This window comes from Struthio camelus, chromosome 12, assembly GCF_040807025.1.
Source record: "Struthio camelus isolate bStrCam1 chromosome 12, bStrCam1.hap1, whole genome shotgun sequence".
Taxonomy (NCBI): Eukaryota; Metazoa; Chordata; class Aves; order Struthioniformes; family Struthionidae; genus Struthio; species Struthio camelus.
This window is the reverse complement of record NC_090953.1, coordinates 13,115,181-13,136,340: the sequence shown is the minus strand read 5'-3', so window position 1 is coordinate 13,136,340 and position 21,160 is coordinate 13,115,181. Positions and strand designations below refer to the sequence as shown.

Below are 21,160 nucleotides of genomic sequence, written 5' to 3'. Positions count from 1 at the left end.
AGAAAGAGAAAGAGAAAGAGAGAAATATAACAATGCAAGAAAGACCCATACCATCTGAAAAAAATTCACGGTTAAAAATAGTGATGTTGATTCTGGTAAAAGGCATTATTCTGTTTCTTTGAGGTCACTAATACAAAACAAATAATCATGTAAAAGAGTATTTCTCGCTATATCAAGGAGGTGAAGGTCTCTAATTGAAATATCAGCTTGTTTAAAGCTTAGGAACTATTACGGTGGCTTTATTTCTTCAGAATTTTTAACAGTAGCTTTAAAATAAAAGCTATGAGTAGCAACCCATGACAAACATTCACTATCCTTGTACATCACCAGAAGCAAAAACAAAATCATGTACTTGTGCCAGAAAGTCAGCAGGAAGAGGACTATCTTGGAAAACAGGTCACCTTCCCTCCTCCCGGGATTAATAGACTGCTTTATAAAGTTGCCAATTTCTTTACTTGATGAATAAAGCACAGAGAAAAATTACCACCATTCTTCAGTCAGCAGCTGCACTCTTAAATATCCTATCACATCCATTATGTATTTATTACATGTTACAGACTCCTTTTCACTCTAACACTTTCAGACTCTCTAGAGTAACTTTTTTCCAGACTATCAGTTCTCAAGCAGAGCAGGCTCTCAAATCAGGATCCATTAAGATAGACATTTAATTTAGTCAAGATGGTTGGATTCTATGAAAAGATACACATAATAAAAACTAAAAAAACTGCAATGTGCAAAAGGTAGGTGCAAGTCACATACATAAAGGGCAAAACACTCCACAAACTATTAAAATAACCACACTGATATTAATTCTCTGATACTAATTCCAACTACAAAACAATTCCTTTTTCATTGAGATTTGAACGTGGAATGGCCATATACACTGAGTTATTCTTTTACTGTAGTATAGAATTGTGTGCAACAGCACAGCTCTGCTCACAACTACCTACCTATTGAAAAAAGAGTTAGGGCTGGTTACAAGCTATCTTTTCAAAAATTAGAAGTTTTAATTTTGGGATTGCTGTGTATTTCTTCCCCACCTTTTATTTAAGCTGAACTTCAGTTAAGTCTGGCTTATGTACTGGGTGGGAAACAGTCTAATATGCATTTAGACTGATGCAGATCCCATTTCAATAGGAAAACAGATGAGCTATTCCATACCTCAAAAAGTTTGAGTCATGTCTGCAAGGAAAGATAAGGCATGAGCAAAAGACTGACCTGTTTGCAATAAGTGTGCACATTGCTTTTGGCTTTCTTCTAGGCTCCTTGTCAGTCGATTTATTATTTCAGTTTTTTCGCATTTGTTTTCTTCTAGCATCTTTTCAAGTTGCTTAACATGTTCTCCTAGGTGATTGCAAAGCTCTTTCTGGGAAGTGATATTATTTTTATTCATGTTACAAACAATAAAAAGACTTTAAAGAAATTTAATTCTAATTTCCCTTATGTGAAAGAAGAATTCCCTGAGGACTGCCCAGACTACATCTTTTGAATATATCTAACAGAAGAATCGATTCTTATTAAGTGTCAAGTAGAATAATGAGTTCTATAATCATATGACAACTCCTATTGAACATAACAAAAACCACATTAAAGACAGATTTTGTTTTCCCTCCTTTTAACTCCCTACTTCTAAAATAAAGCAACTATCCTAAGGTTAGTAATCCTCAATCATTTTGAGAGCAAAGCTCGGAGGATTTGTTAAACAGTTTGTCTTGTAGCAAAATATCAGACCATTTCTCAAGCAGTCCTTTCCCTTCCCAGATTTATTCCTAAGTACTAGGTACTCTTGCCTCCTTTGTTAAAACAGTCTTCTCTATATCCGCTATATGCAAACTCCCACAATATCACTGTCTGGAGGCTTTTATAAGAACATATTACAGGAGCTTCATAATATTGAGACATATGAATAATTTTCTTTCCACTTAATTTACACCTTTTAGAAGGGAAAATTAGAATTACAGGTCAAGAAGTGCTGCCCAGGAGAGATGTGGAGCTCTATAGCATCTGCAACATAGTGTCCTAAAATCTGTTCTCACCTGTTCTTGGAGTGCAGAGTTTGTATTATCAAGTTTCTGCTCTAACGATAATACTTGCTTTTCATACTTCTGCTTGAGTGCTGAAATAATGGCCTCGTGTTGTTCTCTGGCTCTCTGAAGGGCATCTGACCGCTGAAGTTCTAACAGCTGCTTCTGCATGCTTTCCATGGCTACCTCTGCCACTTTGGACTGCTTCAATAGCTGTAGGAATAACATTAGAGTAACTCTGGAAAGATGCACATCTTAAACATTAACAGTTTCTTAACAGAGTGGTAATTTTTTAGAGTTGGAACTCCTAAGAGAAATCTACTATTTCAACAGTAATATATTCTTCAAGTCATTTGAAAGGGAAATAAGTAAGGCTAAAACCAGAACATCAGCTAAACACGACCAGGCTTCCAGCACTTTTGCCAGTGTAACTCCTGAGAGCTCTAGGCGTATTTTACGATTTTAAGATACTCAGCCGACTAACTTTTACTGAGGGTTTTATTGAGCTCCCATACCCCTTCATAAAACTCAAGGAGCATCCTTAGATAAAGCATCCTGTTGTAAAGAGAGGAGCATTAAGTGCATCTGCACCTATATCTTGACAGACAGAAGAAATCAGCATCCCATCACACTAGTGTTGAACAAAATGGTAACGATAGCCTCACTGTAATTATGGACTACTGTCCACTACTTCTATCCTTTCAGTTACACAACTGAGAATTTAATTTGCTTTGTGCTGTTTCTTCACTGTTTCAGTACATTACCACAACAGATAAAAGACCCACACACACCAAAATGGTGTTTACAAACAGCTCACTTATATCTTTTCAGACAAAGATATCTTAAAATAATCAGTTATTGTGTTGAGGAACGGGAGCACGGGGAGAAAACAAACAAACAAGTACATTCTATTTAAGTTGGCACTTTGTGTGCCTCCAGCCCACCAAAAGCAAATTAGAAGTAGTAACTAGAAGGGATTACTACTCTTTCACAGATGCCAAGAAAAAGTATGGGGGGGGGGGATAGAGTAGGGTGATACAATACAATTTAAAAACAGAAATCTCTCTACTTCTCAAAATACACTACCTCAAGGGGCCTTTGATTTTATGTCTGTCAGCTGAAGATAAAGTATGCTCCACTAAAAATGCCGTACTCTCCACTCTGCTATCCCAGATATATAATTTTTATATTTGTTACTTGAGAAAGGAAGAAGGGGTCCTTAAAAATGGTTACAGATCTGTGCCATGAATGTTAAGATGATCAGCCCAATCTGAATTCCAATGCATTTATCTACCAACAAGTAAAAATATCCTGTTATGAGTCATGGAGACACGGCAGTAACAGGGAAGGCCTTATAAAGCATCCCAAGGGGCATGCCAGACAGGAACAGATGAAAACAAAAAACCCAAATGAGCCTATATGAGAGAATTTATTGACATGGCTTAAGGAATGCAGTATGTCAAAACAACTGTTTTCATTAGAGTCTGAGTGCTGTAGCCAAAGTGACTCATTTAAAACCAAAGGTACAGTTGGTCCAAGAACACAATGTTAAAAAAACATTTCATCATTAAGGAAGGCCTTGAACATCTAGCTTTTGAAAGAATATCCCATACCAGTAGGTAATGTGACTGTTTTTCAAAGCCATAGGTATGGCTGAAGCTGTTAAGTGAACATTGACAGAATATTTCCAAATCCATACTATAAAGTTATTGGAACAAGCTGAAGTCACGTTCATTTAACTTTTGCTCCAATATTCTGTACATCACTTCACAAGTTTTTCAGGCAAGAGTTGCTAAAAATCCTCATATACTGCCTGGACGTCAATACAAGCTATTTTTCCACTAAAACTTCCTATTCATTCATCACATATTCAACTTCCGATAAGGAACAGCATGCCAGAAGATTATAGAGTGCAATATATTTATGGTGTATTTGCACTAAACATAAATAACTGTAGAAATCTTTTGTAATTAACAGTTTAAAAACAACTGATAGTACCTGCTCCTCATTGGCAGTAAGAGTCTGAATTTGGGTTTCAAGTGCCTTTATTTGACCTTCAAGATGCACCTCCCGTTCTTTTCCATTCTGATAGAGTTTTTGAGACTCACGAAGACTAACAGACAAACCATCCTTTTCATCTTAAAAGAGACATAGTAATTGTGAGAGAAGCAAGGAACATCACCCATTCAACAAGCTTATGGAACATGATTGTTCAGCACCCCGCTCTACACAACCACGCTCTATCAGCCCACCTACTTGTCGTATTGCAGCCAAGAAGCAGAAGAGATCACAAAAAGGTTCAGCCAGTCTCCATCTACAGCAACTGCGTTCTCCCCATGAGAGCTAGCAGCACTGATATACTGCGCTCTCAGAACTCTAGTGTTCTGTTGGCACTAGGAACTAGCATCATCCCTCAAGACGTGTGAGGGAAAAAACAAAATAGATTCCCCTGGAGGGTTAGCCAAGACACAGCAAGATGGTTGACAGCCAAAATTTTGTGCTCTTTTTGCACTCTACACATCATATTCTTAATTCTCCAAGCTCTGCACCCCTCTTTGCCTATTCTTATGGGGGGGGGGGGGGGGGAGAACACTAAGACAACTACCAGTCTCCATGACAGCTTTTATCACTTTGGAAGAACATCTGTCAATATACAGTCTAGAAAATTGGTCAGTTAAAGTAGACAGTACTAAATCTTTTTGTCACAGAGGCATCTTTCTCCTGCTGTTTGCGCGTGCAGTTTTTTTTTTGTACTTTTTAGCTCGCTACTTTGGCAAACTTCTCATTCTTCTGTGCATTTCTAATGTCTAGCACATGGGAACCCTGGAATATGATGGTGGTCTTGAGAATCAACGTAGTAAAAGTTAAGACAGTTATTGAGTTAGGCTCCAATCCAGAGAAGCACTTATTCTAAGTATAGGCTAACACATTGTCTGGATGCTAATATTTTACTGAATCTTATCACGACAATAACTTCTGTAAGTACTTGGCGGGGGCGGGGAAGGGGAATCACAGCTCACTATGTCAATACATTTAACAGATGCTAGAATACCTCAGATTACTCTCCAACTGAAAGAAAAATAGTAGCAACTTAGCAAGAAAGACTCATTTCAATATACTATCCCTCAAACAACAGTATCAAGGGGAAAGGGTTAGGTCCACGCTCAATTCCAAATAAAGCTTATAAATATGATTAACACTAATTAAACAAATTTCAGCACAAGTTGCTAGATATCAGCAATTTTAGAAAACTGAGATCTTTAGAAAAAGATTTTACCTTTCACCATTGAAAACTGATGATTCAAATACCTAATCTGCTGTGCACTCTCTTCTAGCTTTTCATTGAGCTCTTTCAGTTGTCTTTCTCTTGCTTTATTTAGAACTTGAAGTTGAAGAATCTGCATATTCTCTGAAGAATCTGCCAAATTTAAAATACAGTGTACAGACCAGCCTGCAAAACTGCAATCAACTAACCAAGTTATGACCATAAATGATTCCTCCCTCAATATATTTCTTTTGTATGGTGCCAAATTCACTGCTGGCATACACAAGCATATCATTTGTTATCCGTGATAGATTCGCATCACCTCAGTTGCTCTATTAGGTTTGAATTGCACTGTTAGTGCCTACAATTTTCTAGTCATTAGTAACAATAAATTCAGAGATAAATATTTACATGCTGTAAATTCACAAGCAGTTCAGTGACAGCTACAAAGTTTTCCTCAAGATGTCTAAGGAATGGAGCAAAGTAACTATCATTTGAAATGTACTTAACAGAAAAGTCCAATCTGACATCAAGCAAAGTATGTCTCTGAGCATAGGGAATCATTAGTTTCCAGTATAATTGACATGACATTGCGTACCAGCAAGTCTCAAGATCAAGCCAACAAAAGGTAAAATAGTTACTTTTTGTTGTTGTTCAAAGCCTCACCAGTCAAAATTACATTTTTTGCAATACCCTGGAAGGTGAATGCCCTCATCAAAAAAACAAACAACCAAAAAAGACCCCCCCAAAAACCAAAAAAGTCTTCTAAATAAAGTAGAATACAAAAAAAAATAAAATAAAAAAAAGAAAGAGGACTATCCCACTGTAAGTTTAGATCAAACTGAAAGATCATGTATGCCAACATTTTTTTTTTAAGTTGTTCTCTTAATAAAGTCTACTGAAATCAATAGCGGACTTTTCATACAATACTATTTCAAGCCTAAAGAACAAAAGCTTACTTTCATCACTGCCCAGAAATTCACGCTGCAAATCTTCAAACACTTCATTTCTTCTGGTTCCTTCTTGGGTTATTGGAACTTTTTGCTGATTGCCATTTTGGTATGGTTTATACGTCACTTTGTAAGATTCTACAGATTGGCCACTAATGACTTCAGATGCACCAAACTGCTGTTTTGACAATATATACATAAGGGCAAATAAATAAAAGCTACAACCACAGTCTTGCTCAATTAAAGTATTTTTCCTTTTGATTTACAGGTTGACATTAAAGAGAGCTCTAGTAGCTCTTTATTCACAGGCTCCAGCCCAGTAAAGTACTTAAGTGTGAGCTTACTCCACTGAAGTTGACACTTCACCACTCTTAAATTGGAAGCCTTTATCAAATTTGTATCACGCTTACAAAGTGCACCACATTCATACTACCTTATGGGCTTATAGCTAGCCCGACAAAAGCAGAAAAAAAAAATCATTACAAGTACATAGGAAAATCCAGATATTTAATGCTTGACTGTTTTAATGTGTAAACTTGATTACAAAAGCCTCTCATCATTGTTCTAATTGAGAATAATTAAGTCTGAAAAAAAAAAACTTCACAGATCTATAACTGCTGGCAGTAATATTTGTAATCTTTCCAAAAGAGAGAGAAAATTATACCAGTTTCTGAAATACCTTAAGATGGTCCTTCGAAGTATCTGGAAAAATTACTATTTTACTTTGTTGATTATTCAGTTCTGGTTTACGGCCATTCATATATGGCCTAAAATTTTCTGGGAGATGATACACATTGCTCTGCTGGTAGCAACTTGGAGCGTTATACCCATCTCTACCAAGATACATATCACCAGGATCCTCTTGACTGTTTTGGCCACAGTAATCTTCCTTAATCTCATGCAAGCATTTTTCTTCATCGTTACATAGGCCATTCCAATTCTTGGAATGTTGTTCAACATGGCTATTTTGCTCGTCACACAACAACTGTTCAGGAAACAGGTTTTGTCCTTGTTCATAACCCTATGAATGGATAAGAGATTTAGCATTGCTCTGTCAAAACCCAGATTTTTTTTCCTCTTTCTGCAGTTACCAGTAGTCAAAGTAGAAATATCTCTATTGAATAGCAAAGCATAAAATGTACATTTCTAATGAATTTAAAGAATATTTAAAGAATATTTAGCATGTTATTTTGAACAACCAGTTGCTATTAATTAGGTGACTACTTAGAAAAACTTACATTCTGAGGACCAGTTATCAATGGATGGTCATTCCACCTTCCATCATGCTTCCAGGGCTCAGGTGATCTAGAGAAAAACAACTTTACTCTGTTAGTTATACTCTTAGGAAAACAAAAAAAAAAAAAAATTGTTCAGCTAAGTGACATCTACTTTGTTTCTCACGCAACCCAAACCCTACTGTGAATTACAGTATGGCTCCCCCTTTTTTTTAAACTTAGATTGTTTTCATAGACTTAACTAAGATTTTTACTCTGCCTTAAAAGCACAACCTAAATAAAGAAATACAAAAAGCCTTACTGCTCGTCATTCTCATGAATGCTACTGTCTGAATAGCTGGAGAGCTGATCCCCACTGTCTTCCAGCATATCATGGGGAAGGTCTGTCAATAGCTGTTGCAACTGAAACAGAACAGCACACATTACGATTCTTTTCAAAAGAATATATGCAAATTCAGTCTAAAGCAAGACAGACAAAGGAAACAGGTCACTTCCATAAAATCTGGGTCATCTTCCTCCATGGAAAAGATGCCATCCAGTTGCAACACTGGTACCACTGGAGTTCACATCAGAATTCTTAATATACTAGAGTTACCAACCAAGTGATTTTTCTGATAAGCTCTTGTTAAGAGAAAAGCTACACCACAAAGGTGAGGGAAAGGCTACCAGACTGACTTGTCCCAGGACAGACTGCTTTTGAAGACTAATCTACAACTTCTCACGCAGAGGACTCTCCTCCCTAAACTCTAGGCAACAGCTATTGGACATTCTAAACATGCTCTTTCCGAGGAGACTGGATTGAAATCCTGATAAGGACATGGCACCCAGTGTTACTACCTACAAGTCAGCATTACAGTGATTAGTGGTTTGCCTATATATTCAGAAGAGGTCACAGAGCAACTGAACACAAACAAAAAAAAAATACCATTACTTTGAATTCAGGAAAGAGATAGTTGTGCCCCTTTTAGGGGGCAGCCCAAAAGCAGGATGAAAGACTATGATCTGGTTCAAGATTACCGTACATACCAGGGTACAATGAAATCGATATTGCGTGTGAAAATACCTCATCTCTCTAAATATACACTTGGCAAAGTGTATTCTGAATCAGAGTCCATACATCATTTGCCATTCTCGCAGATGGCCACAAATATATATTGAGTAATAATGAAGTACGTTAAATAGATCTCCAACCTATTGTTTTTAGCAGCATTAATTGCCATCTTTACCATCAAGTACACCATTCTGTAGAAAGAATACAGCTAAGCACGAAATGTGTGGAGGGTGCACCTAAGCCAAAAAATTTGTCTGGAGTTCACTGATGGATAACTAGCAGGCCAGATGGAGAGATAATAAGGGCCATATTATATAACACCCATTGGGCTTCGCACTGCATTTCTGTCTTTGGCCAGGGACTGCAGTCCTCAGCCAAAGACAATTGTCACAGACTGACTAGCAATATTTACTAATTCATACAACTTGTCACTGCTGTGCATGCTGACTACCAAGTGCATAATCAGTTTGATTTATTAAGTTTACAATGTAAGTTAGGATTAAGGAGACTGTGTGCAATTCTTATATGAAAGTATAAAACAGCCTAACCAAGAATACATTCACAAGCTAATAGTTTACAACTCCTGTATTTTACAGAGATTTTCCAGAATTTGATAAAAGCTTATATAGCGCTTTAAAACCACTGACTGCAAGCATGAATAATTCCATTGAAATAAGACAACTTCATTTAAAATAGCTGGCATCTTCAAAATCATGTGAACTTTTTGGAGGTAGCATTTATCTAAGTGTCAAAAAAGCAAAATTATCTCAAGGCTTTTTAAGAAAAAGAACCAAATCAGATTTTTTAATAGTATGTGGACATAAACAATTTCAGAGTAGCTTAACCTGCTTTTCCAGAAGTTAGTCAGTTCCTTTTGCCTACATAAGTTACTTTAAAAAAAAAAAAAAAACAAACACAAAAAAATTCTGAACTTACTTGATGTAATGAATCCCGTATAGAATGTACCTGTTCTTCCAAGTTTTCAGTGAAGCTTTGATATGTGGCCACATATTGGGCTTCAACTTGTAAATTTGAGCAATACATTCTGTTTTTCCTCATTAAGAGGCCAGAGGACTACATAACATTCAAAGTTATTGCATCATGTATCTGTACCCTAACTTTGTTTTTTTCCAAACTGTCAGACAAAGCACATATGTGAGAGTTAATCAGTGCAGAAAATATCAGCTGCTGCATGTGAAGTACTATAACATATTCCTTATCTTTGTGAAAAACAGTTGCAGCTAAGTCAAAATTAACTATTATGTATAAAAAGTTAGCATCTATATAGCTTTATGCTATTTGACGAGCTTCTCTATCATTAGGGTATCCTCTGGATTTATTATGTCTAAGATCCAGAGAGCAGGAAAGGAAAGACAGGATCAGTCACTGGTGAGGGGAGGCAAGGGAGGGAATAACACACACAAACACAAAGTTAGTATATTTGTCTGACAACTGAAGAGAGGGAAAGGCCTGCTCTACATGTAAGGAAGTTGAAAAACCTACAGTCCCCTCTAAGCTCTCCCCCCACTCATTTACAAAGACCTAAAAAAACCTCAAGCATTCAGAAAACAGTTTCACTTCCAACAATTTCTGGAGGACAAATCACATAATTCAAGTACTGAGATGGTTCTCATGCAGAAAAATAATAATTTAGTTATAAAATAAAGGCAATGTAACTAAACAGTTATTCTGAGATGCCAGAAGATTTGAGTGGGGGTTGTAGTTGTAAAAGGAATTTGCATATTACTAGGGATTAAAAAAAAGAAAAGAAAATGTATTTCTTCAAATCCTTAAAAGTATGGATCCAAATATTGAATGCTTTAACTCCCAATCTGAAGAGGCGACCTCATAGCTTCTGAAGATACTCCAGCATTTTAGAACAGAGGCTTCAGCATCATTATTGCTGTAAGAACATCCTTAGAAAGCATTACAGGAAGGAAAAAATAATCTTATTACAGACTACTACGTAAAGAATGCTGTGCCCCCATCGACATCACAGCAGCAGTGCCATGACTCAGAAGTTTAAGTAAAGCATACAGCCTTAATTCCAATGCAAGAAACACTCAAAAGTCTGTACTGGACCTCAAGCAATCCATGCATAGAGACAAAGATTATATCTACCATCTAACAGAACGTAAAGGCCCCAGTCCTGGTTTAGATTACTACAAACCCATTAGTTAACATAGCATATCTCTTGGTGACTCCTTTCACTTTTAGGGTTATAGATTCAGCCAATAAGTAAACACCACACTGGAGAAATAGGAATTTATTCCCACCTACTTACAGATACAAAGGGTTAATGGATCTTTTGTATGAATGTACTTAAACTTTTTTCTGAGACTGAATACATCCTGTATGTCTTACCAATATCTAAGTCAGACATACATAGTTCAGAGATCTGACTGAGGTGCCACATGAACTACTATTAAATACTCCAAGACTTACTACTAAATACTCCAAGACTTGTTTCAGATGGACTCTTTAACACCCCACCATAATGACTAAAATAAGAGTCAAAAACACCAAAACAACCACCACCACCCTTTCTTACAAAGCATTCTGCAATCCAGTATGTAATCAGTCATATCCTAATTCTGATTTTATAGCTTTATCTTGTGCAGTAGGGATTTTTCATGTCAGTTAGGCTACCCCATGTGACAGGCAAAGATCAAACTTGTCCCTCTGTTTAGAAAAAAATCTACCATCTCCCTTCAAATCTCATAAACGCAGTAATTGTCCAGATAAAAGCTCCAACTAAGAACAGTTAAGGCTGGAGAAAGCCTAATTCCAGTAATAACCTGGCATCAAAGCACTCTCCTACTACATAGAGCTCATTTTTTCCAAGGAAGGAAAGAAGGGAGGGAAAAAAAGTTTACCCTGGTAGAAAACTTAATGCAGAAAGTCTTGGACTATGTGTCTTGACCAGCAAACAGAGCAGAGCCTCCATTAAGCGAGTTTGCTCGACGTTACACCCTGCTGAAGTATATCTTATGTATAGTTTTGTGAACCCTAGGAGGCCTCAGTTCAAAGTTGCACAACCTACAAGGATTATCCCTTATTCCAAAGGAACCGCTTTGCACACTGCTGTTACAAACGGGAAAGTAAAAGAAACTTTAGAAACTGTATTGTCCTCACATCTACTCTCCTTCATGAATAGGATATACAAACCATTTCTCCATAGACAAAGATTATATCAGATGGCAAAAATATATGCAAAAAATCCACAGTGCCCAAACTTCTTCAATAGGCAGCAGAGTTGAACTTTTACAAAGGTACTTCAATCACTACATGTTCACTCAGCAGCTCCTTTCATAAACTGAGTACAGTCTCATCTCAGAACTGCACAGGTCTCAGTTCTATCAGAATAGCCAGCCCTCAGAAAACAGACATTTTCCCATTCAGTTAGAATATAAAAGTAAGACCTAAAAAAAAGCCTCTCTGAACTATTCCCACTGACACCAGCAGTCAAAAGGCAGCTCAAGCAGATTGTGAGGTCACTAGAGAATTCTCTCCCCATGACAACATTCAGCTTTATTTTAAGATAGCTAGCAATGCTTTCAGAAGCAGAAAATGCTTATGGAGCCAAGACTGCAAAGACAATATAGGACGGAAGGAAAAACAAACAAACCAACCAACTGCACCTAACTATTATACACACAGCTTACAGTGAAATTTGACCAGGACACTATACAAAGGACCTATCCTTTGTGATGAGATCTCAGATAAGTTTCTCAATATTTTTCCTTCAATTATTTAAAGGGTAAGCTACTGCTAGACTGAAGGATTCCAGAAGTGTAATAAGCGTCAGGTATTAGCGACTGCAGATGAGAACACCCCCTTCAAATATTATGAGAACACAACATATCTTTGTGGAGAAGGAAGTACCTTAGATTGGTGCTAAACAGAACCTGGAGAGTGACCAAAAAAATAGTATCAGCTCTCTAGGCCTATAACTCTATTTATGCCGTCATTTTCTCTCTACAATAACCTTACAATTATTTCACTTTTTATTCTCCTGCACACGCACAACACCCTTAATTTGGGTAAAAAGGGTTTGAGCAGACATCTAGAGATGCTATTGCAAAGACTATAGTGAATGTGAAGTTGCATGGCTATTGCTCTACTACACTTTTTTGTAGATATTTGTCTGTATGTCACCTGCCCTCTAGACAATGATCCCCAAAGTATATCTTGTGAAGACACAAATATAATTTACTAACCCATAAGAAAGCATTCTACATGTTCATGTTAAATGCACATTTTGCCAATTCCATTTTTGAAATTAAAAAGTTGAAACACCCAGGATAGCCAATGTATTTGAACTCCAGAAATAAAAATATTTGAATATATTTTTTAGAGATTAAAATACTTAGCTTAGAAAAGAATGAGGAAACTTAAAATTCTGATTATAAGTTAACTTGATTTTCAATTGAAAGGGAGCTGTTGCTTTTTAAGTAACTGTAATAAGTGAAAAAGTAGTGAAGGAATACAAGGAGTAGGTGAAAGGGGTCTTTGGCAAACTACTACATAACCAAGGGATATCATTCTTCCAGCCACTACATATGACATTGTAAGGCTCTTAAGATGCATCTCCTCATTATCCCTCTACTTCTTGCGCAACTCTTGCAAAGCAGTTTGTGCCCCATTATCAATGGCAGCATAAAACTTCAGTTTGAAATGGGAAAGAAACTAGTTAAACAAGCCTTTAGATCAAATGATTTATTTGTTTTCACCTCTTGTTCTCTTGCATAATCCTCTTGGTCATACTCTTCCTCTTCATGTTGAGTTTGTAGAGCTCCACTATCAAAGTCAAGGGACATTGTTTTCTAATGATAATGCTTTTGAGTATCCAAAAAAAAAATCTATCACAAGGCAAGAAAACATCACATGAGTAAGAACAAAAACACCATACAGTTGTAAAACAAACAACCAAAAAAAAAAAAACACACTTACTTCCCAAATCAAGTAGCCAAACAACTTTTTGAGATAAAAGTTGCCTATTATTTGTATCATTTATTTGAGCTTCTATGTTTCTCAGCATTAGCAATACTTCTCATTTCTAAGAACTTAACATTTAAAAGAGATTATCTAAGCTTTCTATAAAGTGACATTAGGAAATTATTAAAGTTCACTTATGAAAATAGACATCACTTTCTTCAAGCACTAATACAGGATACATTCATTCAATATAGATTGACAAATATGTCTGCTATTAAATGTTGCTTCATTGCCTTCTATATACTACAGTAAAATGACTAAGTCTTGTACTAACTACTGGAAGTACATTGTTGCTTGAACATTTGGATAATAGCTTCAATAATGGAAAAGTATCCAGTCAGTTGAAGATTTAAATAATTGCTTAATGAAAAGAAACTCAGACACCCAAGGACTCACCTACACTGAACAGTTAGTTCACAGTAAGCTAGAGTTCATAATCGCTGACCTACATTTGATTACAAGGCAAGTCGTTCCCTGCTGAAGAGGCTCCTCACATACAGCTATGAGCCAAAATTACTGAAGGTTTTACAGACTTTCACATTCTTTGATCAAATAGGTGTAGCATATGCTGAAATCTTTACTCAGTTATTACAGTAAGCTTTACAAGGGCATGATTCCAAAGCTAATTGAAAAAAGAAAAACACCATGTTTCTTTTACTTCCATAATACTTATGTATTAAGGACATGCTTGCCTACTTATATTCAAGAAAAGTCTATAACAGAGTTAGCAAAAGCCCTAACAGGACAACCTGTCTCTTGGCTCCCCCGGGAAGACCGGGTTTCCCCATGAGAGCGCCTGCCGCATCTTTCACAGCGCGGCGCACGAGCTCAGCCACCTTCCCGCGCGGCCTGCCTCAGCCGCGGATCCCGCCCGCCCGCCCGCCCGCAGTGCTCTGCCCCGCCTCACTGGAGCCCTCCCCGACCCCGTGAGCTGAAGCACCCCGGGGGCAGGGCACGGGCCCATCCCGCCGCCTGAGAGAAGCGCTGGCGGCCGCAGCGAGCCCGCGGGCCCGGCAGGAGGGGGCCGCCCGGGCCGCCGTTAGCCCCCCCAGCGCGGCGGGGCGCCGCGGACCGCGGTAGGCCCCGGCCGGCCGCGCTCGGCGGTTTATTTACAGCCCTTCGGCGCGCCAGCAGCGCGGGCCGGCGGCGCTCAGAGGAGAAGGAGGCGGCTCCCGCCGTGCCCCGAGGCCGGCTTCGCTCCCCGGAGGAGGAGGGCGCAGAAGCCCTGGCCGGGGCGCCGACACTCACCGGAGCCGCTGCGCCCAACGGCCGCTCAGCCTCCCACCGGGCGCAACAAAGGCGCCCTCGCCGCTCTTCCGCATGACAACCGAACCCCGCGCCCGCCGCCTTGACTGGCAGCCAGGGGCTCCAACCAGCGAGCACGGCACCGCCCCCCACCCCGCTCGGCAGGCAGGAGGGGCGGGCGGGAGGCGCTCGCCCCGCCCCAGCCGCGCTCGGTTGCGCTGCAAGCCTCCCCCCCCCCCCCCCGTGGCTGTTTGAAAGCAGGCGCGGATGGCCGCGGGAACGCGGCTGGCTCGGTGGTTGGCTAAGCGGTCAGCCAATGGCTGTGGTCGCTTGCGGAGGGGGCGGGATTTCTTCCCCGTGACTTTACGGCGCTCCCGCCCCTAGGGCGCGTGAGGGGCGGGGAGAGGGGCCGGACGCAGGTGGCGTCGGCGCCATCTCGCAGCAAGACGTGGCAGTTGCTTGGCAACGCGCGATGGCGTTGTCGGGGCGATGCCCTTGTGAGGTCACAACCTTGCGGGGTGACGTCTCGCGATGGGAGGGCGACCTCCTCATGACGAAAGCTGACGGCACCGTGGAAGCGCGTCTCCCTTCAGAGCCCCTGCGTGTCTAGCGGGCGGCCTTTCCAAGCGAGCCGCTGCTGCTGCTGTCCTCACAGAGTGCCCCCCGCCGCTCCCTGCCGGGGAGAGGCCTGCGGTCGGCCCCTCTTCCTCCCATGCCGCCATGCTGGTGGGGTGGTGATGCCGGAAGAGCGCTGAGGCCCCCAAGCTCACCTCCCACCCAAACTTTAGGTGGAGGAAGTCCCTCAACGGGGTGGACCACACCTGCCCACTGAGGCTCTGGTGGGACCCAGGCAGCGCGAGCAACCCTCCCTCAGGGTGTCCAGCACCCAGCCCTCAGCCACCCGCTGCGCGTCCAGGGCTTACTTTAATCTATTATTAAAAAATAAAAATAAAAAAAAGTTTTCCTGAGCTCAAGGAACTCCTTCCACAGAACTGCCTGGAGCAACCATTAAAAAAAAAAAATCAATCAGGATGGTTTCTCAAACAATGAGCGTTTGTTCAGAGAGGAGGAAGATATGTAATAGCACCATCTGGTGACACTTAGCCTCAGCGATAGTCCTTCCCGCCCAAAAGGCAGAAAATGGAAGTTTTAATAGGAGAGATACATTTGGGTCATTTGTTGTAATATTTTTATTAATGAAAGCAATCAATTATGGATGTTAATATGTTTCAGTAAAATGTATAGGAGCGTTGAAAAAAAGAACCAAAATGCTAGGTCTATTAAATGTAACTTTATAGTTAAAATGTTCTGTTTTTCCCTGGGGCTTCTAGTAACAATTAGAACAAACAGGATCAACCAATCCTTACAACTGCCTCAGTATTTTCACAGATATGAAAAAACAAAAAAAAAATCTAAATGTGCCTAACAATTCATGTTAACTTTCGCAGGAACAATATTCAGGAAAACTTTCCAGCGTTCAGATAACAACAACAATTTTTTTTTAGCATAGTTACTTGTACTAAGACTTCTGCACAGGAGATAATATACTTTACCTGAGGTGGCTGGTCTACAGAGTTTAAAAGCAACATTAATAATCAAGTCAAGGCCCATGTCTGTTAGAAAAGACAAACTGAGTTCCTAGTTCCTGCTCCAGAAGAGTGGATGTGATTTATTCCAGGAAACATGTCTGTTTTCTGTAAGGCATGGATGTGTGGTGTCTGAATTGTATCTGTAATGACTAGGATTCTTTGCTTTCTCTCTCTACAGCAAAAGATTTTGAGATACTAACTTGTTTATTGCACTAGCATCCAATTAACTCATTTTTCTTCCTCTTTTCCTTCACAGTTTTGCTTCAGACGCATATAAAAGATGCATGAGCAACAAAACAAAGATTCTCTCTTTCTTTTTAAGTTAGAGATATTCAGAGAGAGCCTTAAAATGTGTCATACTCTGATCCAAACATCATTCACAGACTTTGGATATTTTTGCCCATTGGTAAAGTGAAGTCCCTAAGTCAGTGTCTTGACTGCCAAATTCATATGACTTTGATCTCAGGCTATCACAACTCCAATCACTATTATTCTTGTCCTGAGTAGTTTTGGTTTGTACTAAATAGAGATGGAGTTCCCCATGTTTGCTTTCTATGACCCCCTCTTACATTTCAGCGCTAATGAAAAAAAGCAGCTCTGTGCAAGTCTTGTCTCCCCTTGAAATGCCACAAAAGTAGCTATTTTTGCTTCATTCTTTGCTTAATAAAGTATAATACGCTTGATGTTACACTTTATGAAGTTCAGTAAGCCCTGGGAGTAGAAAGAATACCATGCAGGGAGTTGATATGCCGCTTGTAATTTCTTGCCAAATAGCCTTGCAGTGACACAAAACTTAAGCATGAACTCTTGCTAGAAATTGTTCACAGATGAGAACCTTGGATTTGATAGAACAGGAATAAGTTTGATCTTTATTTTGAAGTCTTTATTTTGAAGACTTTTAATATCAACAATGCCCAACCATTATCAAGGAAATCAGCTACTAATGTTTAAAAGCATCTCACTGCTTCAATATAGGTAATTGAGTTGAGTATTTTAATCATGCTATTACTGAGGAATGAAATATATTTTGTGCCTGTTAGCTGAAGATAAGAAAAAAGATGCTTTGTAGTCAGCTCTAAATGTGGCTCTTTACATCAGATTTTCCCTCCAAGAAAGCTTATGTCCTCAATTATTTTATGTATTATATGATTCTCTCTGTTTTCCAGGGAAAAGAGCTCTGACTCTACTGTCCCATTTAATCTGAATGCATTAGGCAAAAGAACAGAATTTCTCCATTATAGTCAAAGCTTTCTTTCTAGCGATTGCTGAACTAGCCACACCAATTGTCTGCCTTATGGAACTAACCTGGTGGGCTGGGAATCAGAGAGAATGCCTCCGACTGTAGCGGGAGGCATTGCTTATCTTATAAGGGACAACTTTCTCAAAGAAGCCATCACCTGAACTACCAGTCTTGTTCCCCAAATCCCCCTTCCCTTTCTTCAGTTACTTATTAAATCACTCTTTCTTCAACAGGAAGCCCGCGAAACCCCTGTTCACACTGAACACAGGATTGTTCATATTTAGAGTATTTATTGTGGCAAAACAATTCACAGATTTCCTTTAGAAGACTTTTTTCCATGTTTAGGAACAGATGAACTCTACAGGAAGAAAGGGAAAATCATCTATCATGTTGGAAAGAACACTGAATAAGGGCACATTCAAAGTTCAAACAGTCTTTTAAATAGTTTTATCTCAAAAAGTATCATTAGTTTAATTCAGCTTCTCTAGTTTGTAAAGGTCTACAGAATCAATGAAAATATATTTAGCCTACCTTTAGAAAGAGAAGTCTCCAGTATTAATTGGTAATAATAATAAAATCATATGCAAGACAAAAATATTAGGATCTAGCATGCTTGTCCTTTACAAGTTCTATTCCAAAATTATATTACATATATTAATTTCAACTTTGTAAATGTTGCATAATCTAAAGTCTTTGAGTAGGCAGTCAGTGATTAAAAAAAACAATTAAGAAATCAGACAACCTTTCTGTATTGTGAATGCTATTAATTTCAAATCTTACTTGCTAGTAAAGTGCTGTTACAAGCAAAATGAAATCATTAGTGTCTATTGAAAGCAGATGACATTTTAGTAATATTCAAATTGTATTTGTTTTGGCAAATAGTTAAAACCTTAGACATGTTTGTTTAACCATCCAAAACTAATTCAGTATAAATAATATTAATTTCCAATAATTCTATGCTAAAAGGCACATACTAATGTTCCAGCAGTTTGTTCAAGTGAGCTTTTGCATGTAAAGGTTTAATTGTGCTTTTAAATAGTTACTGATTCAGTAGGACCTTGAAAGTGACATTTGTGCATGTCTAAAATACCTTTTCACAAATGGATCTCACACTCTGAAGGTGTTATTCTGTTATGATTAAGGTTACATATATCTATATAACTATGCATATTGATCTCTATAGATCTACATAGATGTACACATATACATATATTCATACATACACACACAGAAAGAAGTCTTCTGGAACAGCAGCAGAAAGTGCAGTCTATATTTTTTTTTGAATTTGCTTCATAATATAAAGTTTCATAATCGTCAATGAAGTTTCAGAAATGAATTGTCTTGGGATTTGTAAGATCCAGGGCGTTATTTGTGATAATGCCTGTGTCCCATATTATTCTCTTTCCTTACTGGCTGTTTCAAGCTCACTTCACTTCCAGAAGAGATGATTGGCAAATTATTTTCCATGTGATACTGAATAAGATGGCCCACGCTATCAAATATATGGTCTTTGGTTCTCACCTAGTGAAAGAAGCAAAAGAATATATTTAAAGTTATATCATGGTTAAAACTGGTGGGGCATGAGCCTAACCCATTAAGGTCAAAAGGCATTTAAGCCACTGCTGGAGTGGGATCAATATATATATATATTACTCTATGCAGTAATACATACCTATCCTTTAACCCAGTGTTAGCTGACGTGTGGAACGTGAAAAATTGAAGGACCAAGTTAAGAGGATGTATGCCCAATAAGAATTACTTTTCTGATTTACTGTCTCCTCTGAGAAATGTCACTCGAGAATGCTCTTCTAGCAGCAGAGCAGAAGCAGCTGAGCAGAAGCAGGTAGAACTACAGTGACATCAAACCAGCTCTCCCTTTTCTGTATCCAGAAGTGTGTTACTGATCAACTTTGTTATTTGATGTTAGGGTTATTTTTTCTAGCAGTATAATAACAACTCAAAGGATTCATTACGTGTACATCTATTTACACTAATTACCAGCATCTTGACTCGCAAAAATAAATGTAAGTTCCTCACTTCTATTTCCATGGTACTTAAGTGCTTATAAGTTCTTGAAATGAAATTTAAACCTGTATCTTAACCAGCATAGAATCAGATCAGTTCTGTGGAATCATTTTAACTGAAACATCTGAGCAACTCTTGACATTTCAGCATGTGAAATGCTCATACCTTGCCCTCAGGATCCACCAACAGGAGATGCTTTGCCTGCCCTCCCTGAAGTCCACTGAGGACATACTGACCAGGTGACGTTGTGCTCTCTCGCACCAAAAAATCTCCATCGTTGACTAGGAGGCTCTCTGCTGCTTTCCTGTTTAATTTGCCATGGTAACAATCTTCATTCTTTAGCTGTTGTTTTATCTGTGGCATAATACAGAGACCGGCTGTGTGGCTTGCAGCACTCTGCTGAACAGTTTCCGGTAATCCTAAAATTAAATGAAAGGGAACATATTGGACACTTTACCTAGAACTTCATCCTAAAAGGAAGTGATACAATATTTTTATAGCTGTTAGCCTTCTGAAGAATTCAGATGATTCAGTCTTGACGCTGTGAATAAAGTGGCCTTACAGGCTGTAATAATATGCACACATGAATGCTCCCAGCACTCCAGTGCATTAGGTAAAATTATCATTCATCTCCTCCCCATACCTTAGATGGGAAAACCTTGGGTTGCTAGGCAACAGGAATTTAAATCAATTATAGTTTTTTTCTAATGTTCTGCTGTTTTGGTTTTATATTTCTTTGGTTGTATTAAAAAAATCAAGACTTCCCCGTAAAAACAAAATTTTAGTTGTTTTTTAGCCACAATACATTTTTTAAAGATCTAGTTTTTCCTTCTTCCTTAACAAGCTCTGAAGAGATTGTCACATCTAATTGGGAGAATCATGTTGAATGACTCCAGCTATGTGCGGGAATGTAAGACAACATGGCCAATGTAGCCAGAAGGGAAGATTACAGCATGATGCATCTGCTGTGAAAAAATGAAAAATTACTGCGTGTACTAACAAAACTGGGTGGCTTGGGATGTAGCCAGTCAGACTGCAAATGATTCACAGGCAGGATTTCTCTAAGGAAAATAAGAGGATACCAATTCTTCAATTGAGTTGTGCAACTTAAGGATCCTCAGGGTATAGCTAGTTCCTTTTAGAGCATAATGCAGCCCCAGATTTGAAATGTCTCAATGGCCACAGATTTCCTTTACTTTAAATATGTCCAGTCCTTAGCCCACCTTTTTGTACGAAGCCAACCTTGACAGAAAAAGCACTCAGTGGGAATCCAGAAAAGGTGAAGATTAACAAACAGACTGAAGTGTTTTCAGTAATGAAGACGATCAGCAACAATTATATAGACACCTAAAGGATATCCACTGCTTTGAGTGTTTAAATCAAGACTTAATTTAATGCATATTTAAAAGATACTACAGATCAAACAGCTTGATTTAGAAATTATTGGCCTAGATTAAATGGTCACTGTTATGCAAGAACTGATAAAAGATTATTATAACAATTCCACTTCGACCTCACGTGCTGTTGCCTGTGAAGCA

The 21,160-nt window shown here is 38.7% G+C and overlaps 2 protein-coding genes across 11 annotated transcripts in view; both read right to left on the bottom strand.

Moving 5' to 3' along the window:
• Positions 1 to 14,924, bottom strand: part of CEP152 (centrosomal protein 152) — a 34,993-nt gene extending 20,069 nt beyond the window's left edge. For 3 of the 8 annotated variants that reach the window (XM_068958554.1, XM_068958557.1, XM_068958559.1), the window contains exons 1-10: positions 14,772 to 14,924; positions 13,259 to 13,387; positions 7,776 to 7,876; positions 7,478 to 7,544; positions 6,919 to 7,260; positions 6,249 to 6,417; positions 5,302 to 5,442; positions 4,023 to 4,162; positions 2,037 to 2,237; positions 1,219 to 1,366 (exon numbers count right to left, since the gene is read on the bottom strand). In XM_068958554.1, coding sequence (XP_068814655.1) covers positions 1,219 to 1,366; positions 2,037 to 2,237; positions 4,023 to 4,162; positions 5,302 to 5,442; positions 6,249 to 6,417; positions 6,919 to 7,260; positions 7,478 to 7,544; positions 7,776 to 7,876; positions 13,259 to 13,345 — 1,396 coding nt within the window. In that variant the 5' untranslated portion in view covers positions 13,346 to 13,387; positions 14,772 to 14,924. Of the gene's footprint in view, positions 1 to 1,218; positions 1,367 to 2,036; positions 2,238 to 4,022; positions 4,163 to 5,301; positions 5,443 to 6,248; positions 6,418 to 6,918; positions 7,261 to 7,477; positions 7,545 to 7,775; positions 7,877 to 9,461; positions 9,655 to 13,258; positions 13,388 to 14,771 lie in introns of those variants that run through there. The other 5 variants (XM_068958552.1, XM_068958556.1, XM_068958558.1 and 2 more) reach the window with 3 other exon arrangements.
• A 2,943-nt stretch (positions 14,925 to 17,867) lies between these two features.
• Positions 17,868 to 21,160, bottom strand: part of SHC4 (SHC adaptor protein 4) — a 37,478-nt gene continuing 34,185 nt past the window's right edge. For all 3 annotated transcript variants that reach the window (XM_009681353.2, XM_009681354.2, XM_068958587.1), the window contains 2 exons: positions 19,788 to 20,041; positions 17,868 to 19,118 (listed from right to left, as the gene is read on the bottom strand). In XM_009681353.2, the coding sequence (XP_009679648.2) occupies positions 18,963 to 19,118; positions 19,788 to 20,041 (410 nt within the window). In that variant the 3' untranslated portion in view covers positions 17,868 to 18,962. The remainder of the gene's footprint in view (positions 19,119 to 19,787; positions 20,042 to 21,160) is intronic.